We start from the raw sequence: 17029 nt of genomic DNA, 5'->3' as shown, positions 1-17029 counted from the left end.
AATATCGATGTAATGGCTATTCATTTTTTCAGCCCGGGCTGAAAAAGGAACGTGAGCATGCGCATTGATCGAGTTTGCGCATCTCAGTAAATTTTCCCATGGAAATTTGCGTTTTGCGCCAGGGGTTAAATTGAGCATGTAATCGCAACACAATTTCAGTCCGGTGGGCTGGGCGAAATTTTAGCCCGGGCTGAAACCCACCATGTAATCAGGCCCTTGGGGCACTGACAGAAAGCTCGCGATTATTTAACTAGAAACCGTTGTCAGCAATCAAGCCGAAATTGCCATCCCCGTTGCAATGGAAAGAAAATTTAAAAGAGCTCTTAACGTAACCATTTTCCATCGTTTTTTTTTTACAAGGAATCGTGTTGCTTGTACTCTATCAAAGAAGGGAAACTGATCCTCCCGGAAATTAAGCTTTACTTCCCTTTGCTTCGGTTTAAGAAAATGTGGCTACGATTGCGAAGGAAAATCAGTAATACTAACTACCAAAAAAACATCAAGTAGCGTGCAAAAAATGGGGGAAGGGATCTAACATAACTTAAGAGTAGGATAAAGTTTTTATTTTCCTTCGAAATTTCAGTCAAGAAATATAAGCTACGCCCTATTTTCTTATTCTGTTTTTAAAATAGAACTTTAAATAGCGCATGCAAAAATCTCTCTGAGTGCATCAGCTCAAACGTCCCGAAACGCGTCAAAACGGGCTACTTGAAAGAAATACCGGTATCATCATATGAAATAATATTTTCATCCCAGAATATTTAAAATCTACCACAGCATACGATAATGGCAGAAATGCATAATCTCATGTCAACCCTTCCCCACCCCTACCCCCAGGGTAAATGAAAAATATAACATACTCCTTGTACGTTTTCTATAAGATTTAAAATTCTCCGCAAGTCCCGTTGTGAACTCAATTAATGTGATTGAAATTAAGTCATTTCCTTCTTTTCCAATAAAATTAATATCCATATTTCTTAACCGGGGGTCTATTTTATAAAACGTTTACTAGTAGTACGAAATACAATTGCAAACGTTTTTGACTTTCACTGCGGTCTTAAAAATAAAACTCTCTGAATAATAATAATAATAATAATCATAATCATAATCAGCCAGACCACAATTCACATGAGTCCTTCGTCAAGAAGGTGGAATGATTCAACTTTGTCTACAACAGAAATATATTTATATGGTCATATTAATTAGTAATGGGATTAAAAAGACTCTCCACCCAGACACTTCCCGGCTCAAAACGTCTCGCGCTGGACAAATGAAATAACCACGATCATGAACCCATGACCCGGAGCCTAAAACTCCCATACTGGGCCTATGTAACGGCATTTTTACAGACCGATCTATTTTTAGACTATCTTTTCGGGAAAAAACAAAGGCAGTTCCGGTTCGGTGACCCTATGACGTTAGCTTAATTCAATCTAAAAATAAATCGGTCTGTGAAAACGCCGTGACACGAACACAGTAGAGTTGTAGGCTCCGGGTCATGGGTTCCTGCCACGATAAATTTCGAATATTTCTTAAACTAGTCAAAGCTGACCCAATTTTGCGATGAATTTGAGGCTTTTCGTTGGTTATCAGCCTTGCTTTGTGCATTGTCAATATCAAGGTTCATTGTCATTTCATGTTTGGTCTTGTGCAAATTATCATAAGGTCCACTGCCTCTCCTAACATCAAGCTTTGCCAAATCCATCGTTCCCAAATGATTATGCATGGTTACACTGTTTTCTTGAAAAGGAGATTCCTTTCTCGAGTCACTTTCAGAGTTCACACTTGTGTTTGAGTTTCTTAATTCGTTTGTACTGACGTTAAGCAAGTTAATATCAGATTCAGAGAACAAAAATTCCTGCGCGTCAGTTGGGAGCGACGCCACTGTGTCTTGCAACAACGATAAAGACACTGGCCTCAGAGGTGATATCGTATCACTAGGCTGCATATGCGCAATGTCTAAAATAGCGTCCACAGAACCCGATGATTTTTTCTTGAGGGACGCTGGTCTCTTAGGAACAGGTGGTTTCGGTCGCGAGGGAGATGACCGACTGCGTTCCAGCGATACATCACTTCCGTCAGAGTTGCGTCTCTCCGAGCCAGTCCCAGGCACGCTCAAATCATCGCGTCCCTCAGTGAGGTGAGTTAACTCTTGTCCAGGAAGAGAGAACTGAAAAACAAAGAAAATGGCGCGGTCAAGTGGTTCGGGCTTTCCCCTGAGTTGTCCCGAGTTCTTCTCCGTTACTCTTAGCAAAAAGAAAAACAGGAAGCACCTTTCTGCTGCCTCTCTCAATGCTTCTATTTAATTAATTTGAATCGTTATTTTCTGACACAGTTTCACTAGACGAAAGCTTGAAAAGACAATGAGAGCGCTAAATTCAAATGTGAACTAGACGCTCAGTGAGCAAAAACTGGGTTGCCTTTGGTACTTGTTTGTCCTCCTCCTCCTTTCGTACTCATTCTCAAACACCCTAACAAATTATGAATCCGGAAACGAAACTCTAATTGTTTTTAAGATAGCTTCTTCTTTGCGAATAATTGTCGCATAAATTAAATTTGGTCAAGAACGTAAAGATTCACCCACATTCGCAGTAGATAAGCTTAAAGAAATATTGTTGGTTTTCCAAATTAACTTCATTTTACACCAGAATGACTAAACAGCAAGAATTCCTGTTATTGTTACGGAAACTGCTCCCATATAAAATTTCAACCTACGCATGCAAATTTGTTAATATTTACACAACACAATGAATCCACAATGACAGAAAAATCTCATAAAAACCTTTCCAAGCCAAAATTTTTTATTCATATTTGCTATTAGAGGCAAGAAAAATTCTTCCTATTTCATTCCGTTCGTGCAAGCAAGCAACACTCTCTGTGTCAAAAACCAGACGCAACTAAACAACTTCTCACCGGAGTTCAGAGATCACGCCCCTTTCCGAAGAACCTTTTCCTTAAAGAATGAAGCATAAAATACACGACAAGCTTTCTTTCAAACAATTCTTGACTGTCAAAAATTTGTCACATTTCCAATTATCATTATTTTACCTGAAGACTGTGCAGAGTTGAGTGCAAATGAATATAAATTGCCAGAAAACAGAGATCGGACTTGAATAAACACAGAGGCATTCAAGGTAATCGATTCCTACAATGAGTTTGCTGAACCCATATGCAACCAGACAAAGTTACCACAGAATTTGCCAGTTGGTTTCAGTGTTGTATATAACATCACAGTTAGCGAAATATTTAGAAATACAGATCACTGCTCGACGGCCGATTGAAAGATGCAATTGTTGTCGAAGTCCATTATTCGTCACTTTGAAGATTCCTGATGGTTACTTTTCATTGCCGGTCTTGTTTATCGAATTGACTTTCCATTCTTAAGACTGGATCGCCATCATGATAATGGCAACCCAGTAATTAAGAAATCGCTTCTTAAAATCCTTGATACTTAAGAGGTTTATACTGAAGTCTTTCAAATTTAACATTGCTTTTTGTAATTAAAGAGTTCCATTTCCCATTTCCCTTCTTACATGTAAAAAGTGATGGTTTTTGACATAAAAAGTACCACCTGAATCGTTTCCTTGTTGCATTAAAAAAACATGCAGTCACACACAGTGGGACCTTTTCTTGAGTTCAAAGGGGCTCAGTGTGTCACGGCAGCGCAGTTCATTTTGTGTACTTTTATCAATTAGTTACTCGCCTCTACTCGACTATGCAACTTAAAGATAACCAAAAACAAATTTCTAGTTTCTAAAGAAATTGTGGTGCTGCGTCGGTGGGAGAGTGAAACATGAAAATTTGGTTTTATCAAACGAATTTGATAAAATGACAATTTCCGGCCCATCCTTAGACCACGGGAACACAGAAAGCCGGAAAAATCTCGAACAAAAATTCATCTTATATATTTCCACCAATGGCAAAGCTCCTCCACACCCTCATAAAAACCAACAACACCCACAATTCCTCTATTCACTCTGACGAACGACTAACGCGCGAAACGTCAGCTTTCCAAACCTTTCACGGTGGTAATTCGACCTTTATCAACTCGTTTGATAAAACCACATTTCCATATTAAAGTTAACCAACACAAATCAAAGCTTCATGACAAAAATATCTAGTGTCAGACGAGCATACATAATTTAAGCTACAAACCACAGAGATAAACTTTGTCGAAAAACTGTTTCGCTGAACAGTTAACAAAAAACCCAACAATAATTCCTTCTTCTAATTTTCCCTGCCTCGTATTTGCTGTTTTATTAAAACCTTCCTTAAATGTCTTAAGCAGTTATTGCTACGTTTCGCTTGATTTGGTTGCCAGTTCTCAGTCCTGAATTTGGTTAAATGCCGTGACTGTCGAGACAAAGCCTCTTTGCAGCCAATAAAAATCTCAAGAATATAACCAAAGGTGGGTAATGAGGCTTCTTAAATCAGATTCTTGGGTTCATTTCCTACTTTTGGATCCTCGCAGCCTCTGGAGGTCGAGTGGAAAAAAGATAATCAACCAGTTGTTGGGTATAACTAAAGAGACTAAACTTCGATTTCAAACGCTTTGGCTACGACGGCTGCCTCAGGTTACATCGAAGAAGGTTTTAGAGTTTCCTATAACCAAATTTCCTCCATCAGGGTATCACGTTCGCTACTTTGCGGTGCGTGTTTTACATTAAACAAAACCCAGTTCCGTTTTAACTATTTGTTTACCTTTAAACTCTGGTCTGACGGGTCATCATCCAAAGAGATAAGTTCACCAACGACGGGGTCTCCCATGAGATTTGGTGCACTGCACCCCGTCTGGAGTTTAGGCGAGAATTCCGATGTCGATAAAGCAGATGTTCGCGGACGCCTTTCAGATGAGTAAGGAAAGGATCGCGGCGGAGGTGGCCTGGGAGGCTTTTTCAGAGATGACGTCTCAAGTTTCATTCTTTCAAACTATATAAAGATAGCATGAAACGAGATTAACGACCTTGTAATCAAAATTATCAAAACCTCTGTATCTCCTACACGCTCTTTGCGTTCACCTTCTTACCTGAACAAAAAATTCCTACAAAACATTAGACCAAAATAAAGCTAGGAGGTTGTATCCGCTGTACATTGCGTCTTTTTTTGCAAGCGCTTTAGGTTGGGAAACAACACTTTACGTCCCGCATTAAGTGTCACAGTTACGTCTTCTCTCTGTTAGAGTCTTCAGGGTTTTGTTCTTATTCTTCTTTCCTCTTTTCCTCTTCTTCTTCAGTAGTATTATTTCTTTTTTTTTAGTTCATCAGCATGGGAAAAAGCCATGTTTCCTGCAAACTTCAGGCTAATCTGCTATTCCCTTTCTCGGTTGCTTCGCAGTTCTTACCTCCGTTGGTGAGACAGTTCGTCGTTTGTTAAACCGCGGGGAAAGTTTGTACAACGAGAAAGGTCTGACCGCAGTTGGATTGGAGTTAGCTCTCTTTTGATCTCCTCCCACCTCTTCGCCTTCCTACAAAACATAATCAAACAAAAGCATCAAGGATTAGAAGGGCGCAGCGTTCGATTCCTTTTTTTTTTTTCATCGATAAAGCATTTGAAAGTACAGATGCATATTTTGGGGAGAATTTTCTTGTACCCTTTTGTGGTATTTGATCTTTGATCTTGCGGGACCAAGCACGAAAAACCCGAGAGGGGTAGCCAATCACAGCGTGGGATTTGGTTCATCTTGCCCGCTCACGGAGCTAGTCATATCATAAACAGTAATACTTGGTTCTCCACACTTCGGCGCCAACAGGTTCATTTCCATTCACTTCGGATTTCATCTCTCATTACAAACATAATTTGAAAGTTTTCAACAAACTTTCTGGGGCAGTAAACGATAATAAAAGCAGCGATTTTGATAACTATTCGCACGTCTTAAATAAATACCAATCAGGATGGTGTTACCTTTGATTTAAGTTTATCCTTAACTTCAGCAAACTGAGATTTCAGTCCAGATTTCACTTGTTTAAAGTTACTTTTCACTCCTTGATATGTTTTCTTCATCTTTTCTTCCGTCTGATCGAAAAAAAATACAGCAAATGATTTGTGAGGAAACCGCTATAGGTATGTAAGGTCCAAAACTGACTGTCCCCTTATTAACTGAGTTCGAGGTCCGTTGCTGTAAGTTACAGAGATATTTTTTTCCCGTTGATTTCTAGCCAAAGCACGAAGCGCGAAGGCAATGATAAATCAACGGGAGAAAACGAGAATCAGTAACTTACAGTGAGGACGGAGAGAACCATGATAGTAAAACATTTACTATATCTCTGAAGTAATCAGGCGCGCGGTAAAAGGAAACTAATTGAAGTAAAACGGAAGGTTCAACTGCCACAAATGATAACCATGCGTCAAAAACCGAAAAACGAACAAATCTTATAGGTTTCTCAAAATAGTTTTGCGAGATTCAAACAGTTTCACAGGATTGCTTTGCATAAACGACAATGAAAAACTCCCTCGAAAATGTTGCATCAAAGATGTGCGAGAAGGTAGCACTCCAAAAGTTCAGCAATTATCTACAACGTAACAGCCTCCTTAGTAAACATCAAAGTGGTAATCGAAAATATCACTCGACAGAGACTCTAAATATTATGATCAGTGATTTCTTATTAGATGCTATGGACAATAAGAGACTGTCAGCCCTGATAGTATTAGATCTATCAAAATGTTTTGACAGTATTAGCCATTCGGCATTATCACAGAAGCTGAGCCTTGTCGCCGCAAACAAAACCACGAAATGGTTCAAGAGTTACCTGTCTGACAGAACTCAAGTGGTCCGTATTGGCACATCTACATCTACACCCCTCCCTATCACCCATGGCGTACCACAGGGCGCAATACTGTCACCACTTTTGTTTTGTATTTACACCAGCGATCTTTCACTCGCTCCACAAGTATGCAATCTCGAGTCCTACGTAGACGACTCTAAGATCCTCTTATCCTTTCCAATCAAAGATGCCGAATCTGCAGAACGCGTTCTTGAAGAAGATTTAAGACGAGTGGCTGCTTGGTGTTGTAAAAATCAACTATTAATCAACGCTGAAAAGACCAAGTTCCTAATGGTCGGGACACAACAACTACTGCGCAGGCTTCCTAACGACATCGCGATCTCTTTCTTGGGGAAATAGATCACACCTGTCTCCCGCGCCAAGGATCTCGGAATAATTCTAGATAACAACTAAACCTATGACCAACACATCACCAAATTACCTCATCGTGCATGGCTAAACTTTTTTTGTCAAATAAATAGGGTAAAGGTGTTCTAATACTTTACTCCTAACTATGCCATCAGTGAAATCTAAGGCCACGCTAGGAGATCGGGCATTCACCGTTGCAGCGCCGTCATTGTGGAACTCTCTGCCTAGTGAGCTTCGCTCAATCACTTGAGTAAATGGTTTTAAAGCTCATCTTAAGACCTTTCTTTTCAGACATGCATATCCTTAACAGAGATTTCAATAATACTTTCGCTATTTATCAATTAGTTTTTACCATATTGTATATATTTTTAATGTTTTAGTAGTCCTTACCATATTTTTAGTTAGATATTTATCTATTATTTTTCGTTCGTATTTATAACTTAAGAATGCCCATCTGATCACAGTCATGTTAAGATGCGCACTAGAAATGAATAAATTATTATTATCATTATTATTATTATTATTATTATTAGAACAGTTTTGATAGGAACACACTACGCACGATCATTTCTGCTCTAGTCCTAAGCAAGTTGTTCTATTGCTCTACAGTTTGGTCAAACACAACTGCCGCAAACATCAAGAAGCTTCAAGCGGTTCAGAATTTCGCGCGCAGAATCAACACAAAAACCAAGAAATTTGAGCGTATAACACCTGCGTTACGTGAAATCAAATGGCTACCAGTAAATGAGCATCTTCACTACAGAGACACTGAAATGACGTTTAGGTGCATGAAGGGCCTGGCCCCCACATACATGTGTGAGTCTTTCCGAAAGCGCAAGTCTATTCACTATCACAACACTAGAAACAGAGAATCCCTTGATATTCCTCCAAGTAAGACAAATTCCGGCCAGCGACGTTTCCTCTACAGAGCAGTCAACATTTGGAACAATTTAGACAACGACTTTAAACAGTTATCTTTAACATCATTAAAAAAAAAAATGAAAATGCACACGCTAGAGAATTATTTCAATGACCGCTTTTTATAATTTTATTCATTTACTATCATAATGTGCTTTGCTGCTTAGTATTGAAAAGCCCCTTGGGGATTGCTAATAAAGTATAAATGTATGCATGTATCAAAATTTCAAATTCAGCGGGCCGAACAGCGAACCCTACTGCAGAATAAGGCCCGCTAAATTAGCCAATCATAGCGCGCGTACTGTCTGAGAGATATAATAACGTGATATGTCGGGTTTGCTATGGTTCCACTTCCTCCCCCCTTAAAGGGACATGATGACTTTACTGTTTTTCAGTCTAAGTATACGAAATCGTATAAATGCTAGAGCATTTCGCAAGTGTAATTCGAGAACTTTTAAAACACCACGAGTGACCATAAATCACGAAATGCACGAGCAAGTTAATACGATTTTTTTTATCAATTGTATACTCCACAAAATTATCCCATACTGTTTCCATAGCAACTTCCGTATTGCACTCTATAACCTATTTAAATGCTTTTACATTTAACCATAACTTACCTTCGGAGGCTTGACAAACGATATACCTAACCTCTACCTCAACGAGAAGATATTACATTGATTTTACCAGTGTGAGCTTTTCGTGTTAATTCAAAAGGATTATGTTTCAACTTCAACTTTCATCGACATTTCCCACCCTCCCCCCCCCCCGCTTTGTTTTGCTGAGATAAAGGCCACGAGCCAACCGTGCAGCTCGATTGCTCTTCCACAATGGACCTTTTTCATGACGTCAAAAACCCATGTCAAAAGCGGACCAAAAATAAGTTCGTCTACTCCTAAGCTGATGGCCGTAGCACATAGAAACTTCTAATTATGAGTTAATGGTCTAAATCATCTCATTGGAAGGCACTTGTTCATACCGCCTGTAATGATGGAAAATCCCCGAAATTTCTTTTCGACGTCTTGGCCCATACCACAAAAACGCCAAAATAACGTGCTTTTTACTCACCTTGTCAAGAAATACTCCGCCAGATTTCTGTAAAAAGCGACACAGCAAATTCAGGAAGACTGAATGATCAAGGCTTTAAAATGATGGATAAATCTCTAGCCCCCCAATTTTGAAGTTTAAACCACTTCGTTCAGGCATCGACCATTTCAACCGCACCCGGTCTCAGTAAAAGAAGGTGAAGATTCCCAAAGGAACACTTTTCCATTGAACAGTTCTCGTGCGGTAATTTAGTGGAATTGCTAGTACCAGATTTCCCCGTAAGCGTAGCCTATAACAGCCCTAAGCCGGGCAACCTCTAACCTATTGACCCCTGGGAGTGAGACTTAAGGACGTTCGCGCTCATTGCTACTGCGCATCCTTACAGCGCACGCAAATTCACATGCCACGTCATGCATCGAGCGCGCACGCTAAGTACTAAAATGAACAATGATAGGGCAGATGGCCATTGCTATAGCTTTGCTTGGATTTAACGATCTTGGATGTTCGGTGACCCCTACTTTTCTTTTCAGAAACATATTTTATTTACAATTATCTCCACATTGTCCAAAAATGAACAAACAATCAATGTGGGAAGTTAAAACAATTTCAAGATTTCTGTCCTCGGTAACGCCGGGCGATTTTACTCGTCAATGGGGACCGGCTCAGAAGTCAATGGGTTATAAAGCCTGCGAAACCAGATGCACTGGCTGCCTGATAATAGGACCACGAATACGACAAACACTAATGCTGCCTTAAAAGGGAGCTTAACGTGATTCCTGTCTATAAAACAGCATGCGTGTCTTACCATTGTTTCTTTCATCCAGAGTTGATACTGAGACTTCCAGCGTCCCCTATCTACTTGGAAAATAAAAATGTTGTGAGAGCATACCAATTAAAAGTTAAGTTAGCTTCAAAACCAAAAAAATAATAACCTTTCTAGTTTTAGTTTTGGAGATGTGTACAGGATCGACTATTTTGTTAGAGTCCTTTGAGAGTTAGAGCCAGTCCAGGCCCAGAATATAATTGTAATTATTGCTTCTTTTAGTAAGCTCTTTGCTGACACTCGCTATAAAAATCGCTGAACTATAATCCTGGACTAAATTGTCGGGGCAATGAAGTCAATAAAGCACAAGCGGTGTTCCAAAGGCCCAATGTTGATTTGAAACCCGGAAACATTCTAAAAAGCTGCAGTCGGTTTCAACATTGCTTAGCGGGTGGGGCGGGGCACAGTTGAGAGGCCGCTAAAAGGAGAATGATTTTAAAATATAAGCTACACTTTCAATTGAAGCGATTTTTGCGCGCATTATTGAAGAAGTTCCAATAATTTTTGGCCACAATTGTAGGTCTATTAGCCCCCTTTTCCATCCCACTATAAGAACTAAACGACCAATCACCCTGACCAATAGACGTCCGGGGAATAAGATATGTAATAAAAAAGCGAGGATCTGCACCACTTTATTCGTGGTAGGAATAGCGCGAACCGACCATGAGTTAAATCCGAATTCAACGAGGTTGCGATGATGTTACTAAATTCTGGTGTAGTATCGAACCCACTCAACCTCGTTCTCAGGGTCTCTCTTCTCTGCCTCCATTGCCGATGGCAATGGAGGCAGAGAAGAGAGACCCTGGAAAAGAGGTTGGCACCCACTCTGCTGCGAACAACTCGGCCTCTGGTAGGCGACCGTTTTTGTTCGCCTGGCATGACTCTGTATTTCACAGCGAAATTCAGGTAGTGCTTTATTTTGCAGTCTGACTTACTTTCCGCTTGCAGACCGATCTGCTCTTCGAACGCATCATTAAATCCCCTTCCAGCATTTAACAAGTCCAGCCTCTCTGCTATAAACTAAAGACCAACAACAGTGCGATATCAGAGACGCTGATCAGTTCGGGGAAAAACGCGAAAAAGTCAACAGGAGGGAGTCCTCAAATAAAATTGCAAAACAATAATGCATTCACCTGTTCGAAGAGTTGTAGTTGAAGAATTAACTCCAGCAGATGCCTCGTGCTGTTCGACTTTGACTGGACAAATCTAAACATTAAACAGAACCATACCATCTCATTCCCTGGCATTGTTAAATTACTAAGCGCAATAAGACAAAAATAAACAGAAATTGATCCATAAAATTTGGTCGCGAAGATGAAGGTAGCAGTTTGTAGTTCGTCGTCGTCATCGTCAGCCTCATCCTTAGCATCATCACTATCGTTAGCGTTAGCGTTATCATTATCATGAGCGTTATCATTAGCGTTATCGTTATCATTAGCATTATCATCAGTATCGTTATCTTTTTAAGGCCATAACCTTTTTTCGAGCTTAATCGGCCCACATCAGAAGAGTGTTGCAAATTTTGTAAGCCGACTCTAAAGACAACTTGAAAACAAAGCTTCGGTGTATCCAAAAGATTTCTAAAGAAACTTTACGTGAAAGAAATTCAAGAGGCCATCTCTTTACGAAAACTTCCCTCGCGCTCAAAGTTACTCAGAAGAGCGACAGGCGGGGAGCGATTTATCGCCTTATTATACCTTACGCTTTGGCTTCGAGTAAAGAACTAAGTACTGAAATGAGTTTCCACATGCACAGTCACTTGTTATATTATACCATTCTTGTTATCAAACCTCTTTATGACCTGAGGCCCGTTTCTCGAAAGTCCCGAAACTTTACGGGCCGTTTTCGTGTGTCACAATTCCATTTGTATCTCAAGAACGGAGAGGATTTAAGTCGTCAAACTTCACGGGCCTTTTTCTTTTGGTTACCTTAAAAACACGTTAAAAGATCGGCTTTCCAAAACAAGCGGTTGACAGTTTCACAAATGACTTTTCGGGCCCGAAAAGTTTTCGGGACTTTCGAGAAACGGGCCCCTGGACCCAGTTGTTCGAAAACCTTAATCCAGGATTAGCGCAAACTTTGGTTTCATTTTTACAACTTTTGGGTGAAAGTTTCTTTTGCTCATTTTTGTTTTTCAAGACTGACTTCCCCTAATGTAAAATCTTATAGAAATCGGCGTTGAACAACATTTCGGAGTAGAGAAATAAACTCCTTGGTTAATTTTTAATCTGGGATTAGCGTTAATCGGCTTTCCAACAACCGGGTCCTGGTAATCAATGAAGAACTAGTTAGAGTTCTATGGATTCGACCAGTGTTTGAATGCAAAGTAGAACTGGTACTCATTCCTCTACTTTTAGTCAAATCGAAGGTCACTATTGTACATCGAAAAAACAACATTTAAGGACGGTGCCTACTAGTGTTATTGCGCATACGTTCTGCGCATCTCCAGATACTCGGCTTTCCTATCGGTAGTGCTTACTAATGCAGGGATATTTTTGCGCAGTTTAAATTTATGCGGAGAAAGCAGAACTTAGCAAGTGCTCTTGGTATCCAAAAAGAAAATTGGGGGTAACCATGCAATTTTCAGAGATAATTAAGCTTTAATTTGGAAAGGAACGCCATACATTGCCTTGTATTTTAAAGCTTTTTGCTAATATTGTTGATTAATTATCTTTGAAAAATGCGTGGCTACCCCCAACTTTCTTTTTGGATTTTAACTACACTTGCTGAGATCTGCTTTTCCCGCATATTCATAAAACCGTGCAAAAATACCTTTGAATTGGTAGGCACCGTTCTTAAGTGCCCATCATCATCTCAACTCACTTTTCCACTTTATTTATTCTCCAAAATCCTCCCAAATTCATCCATAACCGAGCAATGAAAGGGAATATATATATCGATACCGTGTTGACGTCACAAATTATTTTGCATCTCTGTTTTCAAAGAATTATCTTAATGAAAATTACTTTGTGACGTCAACCCGGTATATATACATTTGGGACAATTTGGGAGGAATAACCTGAATAAGGTGGAAAATTATGTTGAGGTGATAGGCACTTTAGGTTGCACCTTCCGTAATGTTCAGTTCAAAAGGGAACAACTCACATTTCTCGATCAAAGAAGATCTTTTCTCCCTAATAAAGAAGACAGAATAAAGTTAAAAGAAATTAAATTTCTTGTTCTGAAAATAAGCATTTCAAACATACACCGGCCCCTACGAATAACAATGATATGACAGTAACTGAAAATTGATCATTTCGTCTAGGAGTTTGCTACGCCAACAGAAAAGACAATCCGCCTAAGATCCTAACTTGGTCTGCCTACACAACCTTACGACAGAGTGTAAGCAAATGGACTTCTACGCATTGTCCTGATTGGTGAACAGATATTCAAATTCATTCTCCATTTGCATCATGGCATCATTTTACTACGAAGACAATTAAAACTTTGTCAAAATGCTTTTCTTCTTCATATTTCTCTGCGCTCCTAGGAACAGACGAAAAGAGAAACAGAGTTTGTCTGACAATAGAATCCAACCGAATTCTTGTCTTGCATGCAAATTCCGCCATCGTGCAAATTACCCATTGAAGTTCCCTCAGTGTTTGCCAGTGGTCACCATGTTCGAACCATCTGCACAAACTGCTCCCTCAACATGTAGTTAGATAGAGGTGGTGTACTTACTGGCTTTAGACGTAGAGCGTCTCTGTAGCCTCCTATGACTGATACCATGGCACTTAAGAACGCTCTTGAAACGTTGTCATTGATTGGATAAACAGGTTTCTTTAACGCGCTCTTCAGAGTAGACACCTTAATTTAAAAATATAGGGCTGTTTTTAAATGAGGTTAACTATCAATAGAGTTATTTCAGTAGAGTTATGACTTAGAGTTTGAGTTAACGACTTCCAAAATCCTGAATTCAAGATTTTGGAAATTCAAAATCTTGAATTCAGGATTTTGGCAGTCCAAAATCGTGAATTCAGGATTTTGGAAACTTAACTCTGCGACATAACTCTATGAAAATAACTCTAAGAATGGCTGTCCCTTTTTTAAATCCGCGTATCTGATTTTTAAGAAAAAACTTTCCAAAAAAAAGTGTTTTGTTTTCACGGGAATGTTTGCATTATTAATGACTTTAACTTTACCATTTACATATTAAATAATTTCCGAAGGTAACGTTGTTGACACCCCCCTACTGGAGCACGTTACCACTAGTGTCAGCGGATTGCTGTACCTCTTTGAAGCAACAGTTCTTCTCCACCTGCTTTCTCCCCCTGACTTCCCACTTGACCAGGATTAGAAAGTTAGTGTGCGCAAGGTTAGCGTTATATAACCCCACCTTCACTAGGAGTAACCATTATTTATTAAAGCGGCTTTTGGAAGAAGTCCTCAGTCAACTAAGTTCAGATGGAAACGTTAGATGGTTTCAACTTTAATCAAAATAGCCTCGCCAAATTTCTCTAACTTTTTGTAATTGCCTAAGTTAAAGGACAGATGAATTTAAATCAAAACCTTAAAAAAATCGCCATGATTCAGCCGTTTTTCCGCGATTAAAAACAATAAAGGGAGTCACAATTGGATGTTGAAAGTAATTTTGTAATTGCGCTGCTTTTGTTTCTCAATCTTGCGCCACACTCTTGGCCCATTAAAAGTACCGTGTAACTGCAAAACGAACAAGTGACTTGCACGCACGCATTTTCCCGCCATTCATCCTTTCTCCTTGTGCTAGTAGGCGCATAAGGCCATTTTTTCCCTCTCCACTAGAGCGCCGGCTAAATGAATTCGATAATCTACTTTCTATTATTATTGGATTATTCAATTGGGATCGTCTGTTGATTGACCAAGGATATTAAGTTGGTGTTGGTTTACCAAACCGCTGATCACCGCTACACGGAATTGGAGCTTCTGGCACTGAGCCTAAGTTACCGTATATGACAATAAACAATAGACCTCTTTCATTATGGCGGCCAAATAAAATGTTCTTCTGTTTTAATGCCAATAAGCCTTTAAGGAGGTCGCCAGTTTTGAAAGTGGTCTGCAGCTACCAATTGTCAACTGTGGTTTGTGCTCTATATGTGGGCGAGCATGGATTATTGGCCGCTTTAGGTGAATGTACCATTAATTAAAAAAAATCAGACGTTTTTCAGTTGGAAAGGCAGAATCTCAGCAAAAATATTTAACTCACTGAATTTTTGTTTTGGTTACAAGAATAACACGCTTAGCTGCAGGTTAATGAAAACCACAACTTACAGTATCAGCTGGCAACTGAGATACATCGTCAAACGGACTTTCAACTACATTGGTATCCGCATCCACAATCACAACTTCATCCAGCGGCATTTGACGCACTTTCTGGAAAAACAAAGAAAGAAACACAGACACCATAAAATTGATACGAGATTGGAACATTGCCCAAAAGCGCCTGGTCTGCTGACAAAGTTAGAGCTTCAAGTCTTGTGGGCTAAGAAACTGAGTTTGGTTTTAGATCGCTCTCGTGTCCTCTTGTCGGCACTGGCTACAATTTTTCATCGTCCCCTCGCGTAACGAAAATGGAGCCTGATCGCAGGTTATTTTCAAATGACCGTCGACAGTAATTACGCAATTGCAATTGCTATGCTTAGAGCGAGTTTCAATCGAGTGTCGTAAAACCAAAACAAAAGTAATTACTTTGGCCAATCAAAAAGGACGGAGACAATCCAGTAAACCAATCAAAACTCGAAGTAATTACACGTAACCGACACAAAGCGCGGGAAAATGTGCACGCGAGAGCCACGATTGGTTTCGGTTTCACTTCTGATTGGTTGAAAAAGTGACGCGAGAACTTTGAACCAATACTGAGTGAAGTAATCATAAACCAAAGCAAGCATAACTTCTGATACTCAATCGAAAATCGCTCTAGTACGCTTAGTGATCGGTTCAAAAATCTTGCGCCAGCTTACCTTGGTCAACCCATGAGTAGGAAAACCAAATCCAATCGCGACTTGCACGCGCACTTTTTCCCGCGCTTTGAACAAGTTACATGGAATAACTGCTACGAATTCGGATTGGTTTATTGCGCTGTTCGCACCTGTTGTGATTGGTCGAAGTAATTACTTTGGTATTGGTTTTTCGACAATCAATTGAAAACCGCTCTATCAAACGAGTTGATAAAGGCAAGATACCCACCGTAATGAAGATCTGTCTGTTAAGCGCTAACCGGCGCTTGAAACGTCGGCTTTTGCAAATCTTTCTTATGGTGGTTAATTTAAGTTGATCAAAACGTTTGATAAGACAATATTTTCGTGTTGCACTCCTCATCGACGCAGGGCCACAATTTCTTAAGAAACTACCGCCCTTTTTTTTTTTTTTACTTTTTTGTTATATTCTATTTTATTTCATTTTCTTCATTGATACATTTACAAGTAGCATAACCCCTTTATTCTCCTGGGATAAGGACTATAAACAACACGCTCCGTCTCACAGCCCTTGTTCCTAAAACTTTGTGGGACGGTCACGTTAACCCACACACCACTGCCAAAGAGCAGGCCGTGGTGTTCCCGTTGTTGTGGTCTGACTTGCTTTTGCCAGCAAATATGACCGGGTCGCCAGTGATGTTTAAAAAAATAGACTTATGGTGTATGAGGTCATGCATTCCAGGACAGACAGCAATAAATCAGAGGGAACTTTGCTGGGTGCTGGAAAATGTCAGCGCAAAATGCGTCCTTAAACACAAAAACGCACTATAAAAGGCGTAGTGCCTTACGCACAAGGAGATGATTTATAATGATAAGAGGACTGAGTGGAGTCCAATTTGGTCTGTAATCATACGAGAGATTAACAAAATCGGACGACCGCGTAGCGGGAGTCCGATTTGTTTAATCACGAATATGATTACAGACCAAATTGGACGACACGAAGTCCTGTTACCAATTAATCATAACCATTACAATTTCCGAGAAAACAAAATTAATGCATTGCTTTCTCACTGTCTAATGTTACAAATTTGTCCATTTTGGAAAATCCCCAGTTTGATAGGGTAAGTGGTTGTTGCAGTGGTTATTGTGATAAATTCTGTGATTGGTGGATTAAGCTGAGTGCACTTAATATGATTGGCTGATGTAACTGTCCGATTACT

The 17029-nt window shown here is 39.8% G+C and overlaps 1 protein-coding gene across 2 annotated transcripts in view; it reads right to left on the bottom strand.

Annotated features, from left to right (window-relative positions):
* Window positions 1-404: 404 nt before the first annotated feature.
* The window catches only part of LOC137993321 (DENN domain-containing protein 1A-like), a 29006-nt gene continuing 12381 nt past the window's right edge, over window positions 405-17029 (bottom strand). Inside the window, exons 14-24 of one of the 2 annotated variants that reach the window (XM_068839087.1) lie at window positions 15166-15267; window positions 13600-13725; window positions 13024-13052; window positions 11052-11124; window positions 10854-10938; window positions 9901-9953; window positions 9117-9143; window positions 5902-6012; window positions 5342-5464; window positions 4702-4929; window positions 405-2170 (exon numbers count right to left, since the gene is read on the bottom strand). In XM_068839087.1, coding sequence (XP_068695188.1) covers window positions 1538-2170; window positions 4702-4929; window positions 5342-5464; window positions 5902-6012; window positions 9117-9143; window positions 9901-9953; window positions 10854-10938; window positions 11052-11124; window positions 13024-13052; window positions 13600-13725; window positions 15166-15267 — 1590 coding nt within the window. In that variant the 3' untranslated portion in view covers window positions 405-1537. The remainder of the gene's footprint in view (window positions 2171-4701; window positions 4930-5341; window positions 5465-5901; window positions 6013-9116; window positions 9144-9900; window positions 9954-10853; window positions 10939-11051; window positions 11125-13023; window positions 13053-13599; window positions 13726-15165; window positions 15268-17029) is intronic. The other variant, XM_068839089.1, reaches the window with a different exon arrangement.

The sequence above is a fragment of the Montipora foliosa genome, chromosome 2 (genome assembly GCF_036669935.1).
Source record: "Montipora foliosa isolate CH-2021 chromosome 2, ASM3666993v2, whole genome shotgun sequence".
In the NCBI taxonomy this organism is placed as follows: Eukaryota; Metazoa; Cnidaria; class Anthozoa; order Scleractinia; family Acroporidae; genus Montipora; species Montipora foliosa.
This window is presented reverse-complemented; position numbering and strand designations above follow the sequence as displayed.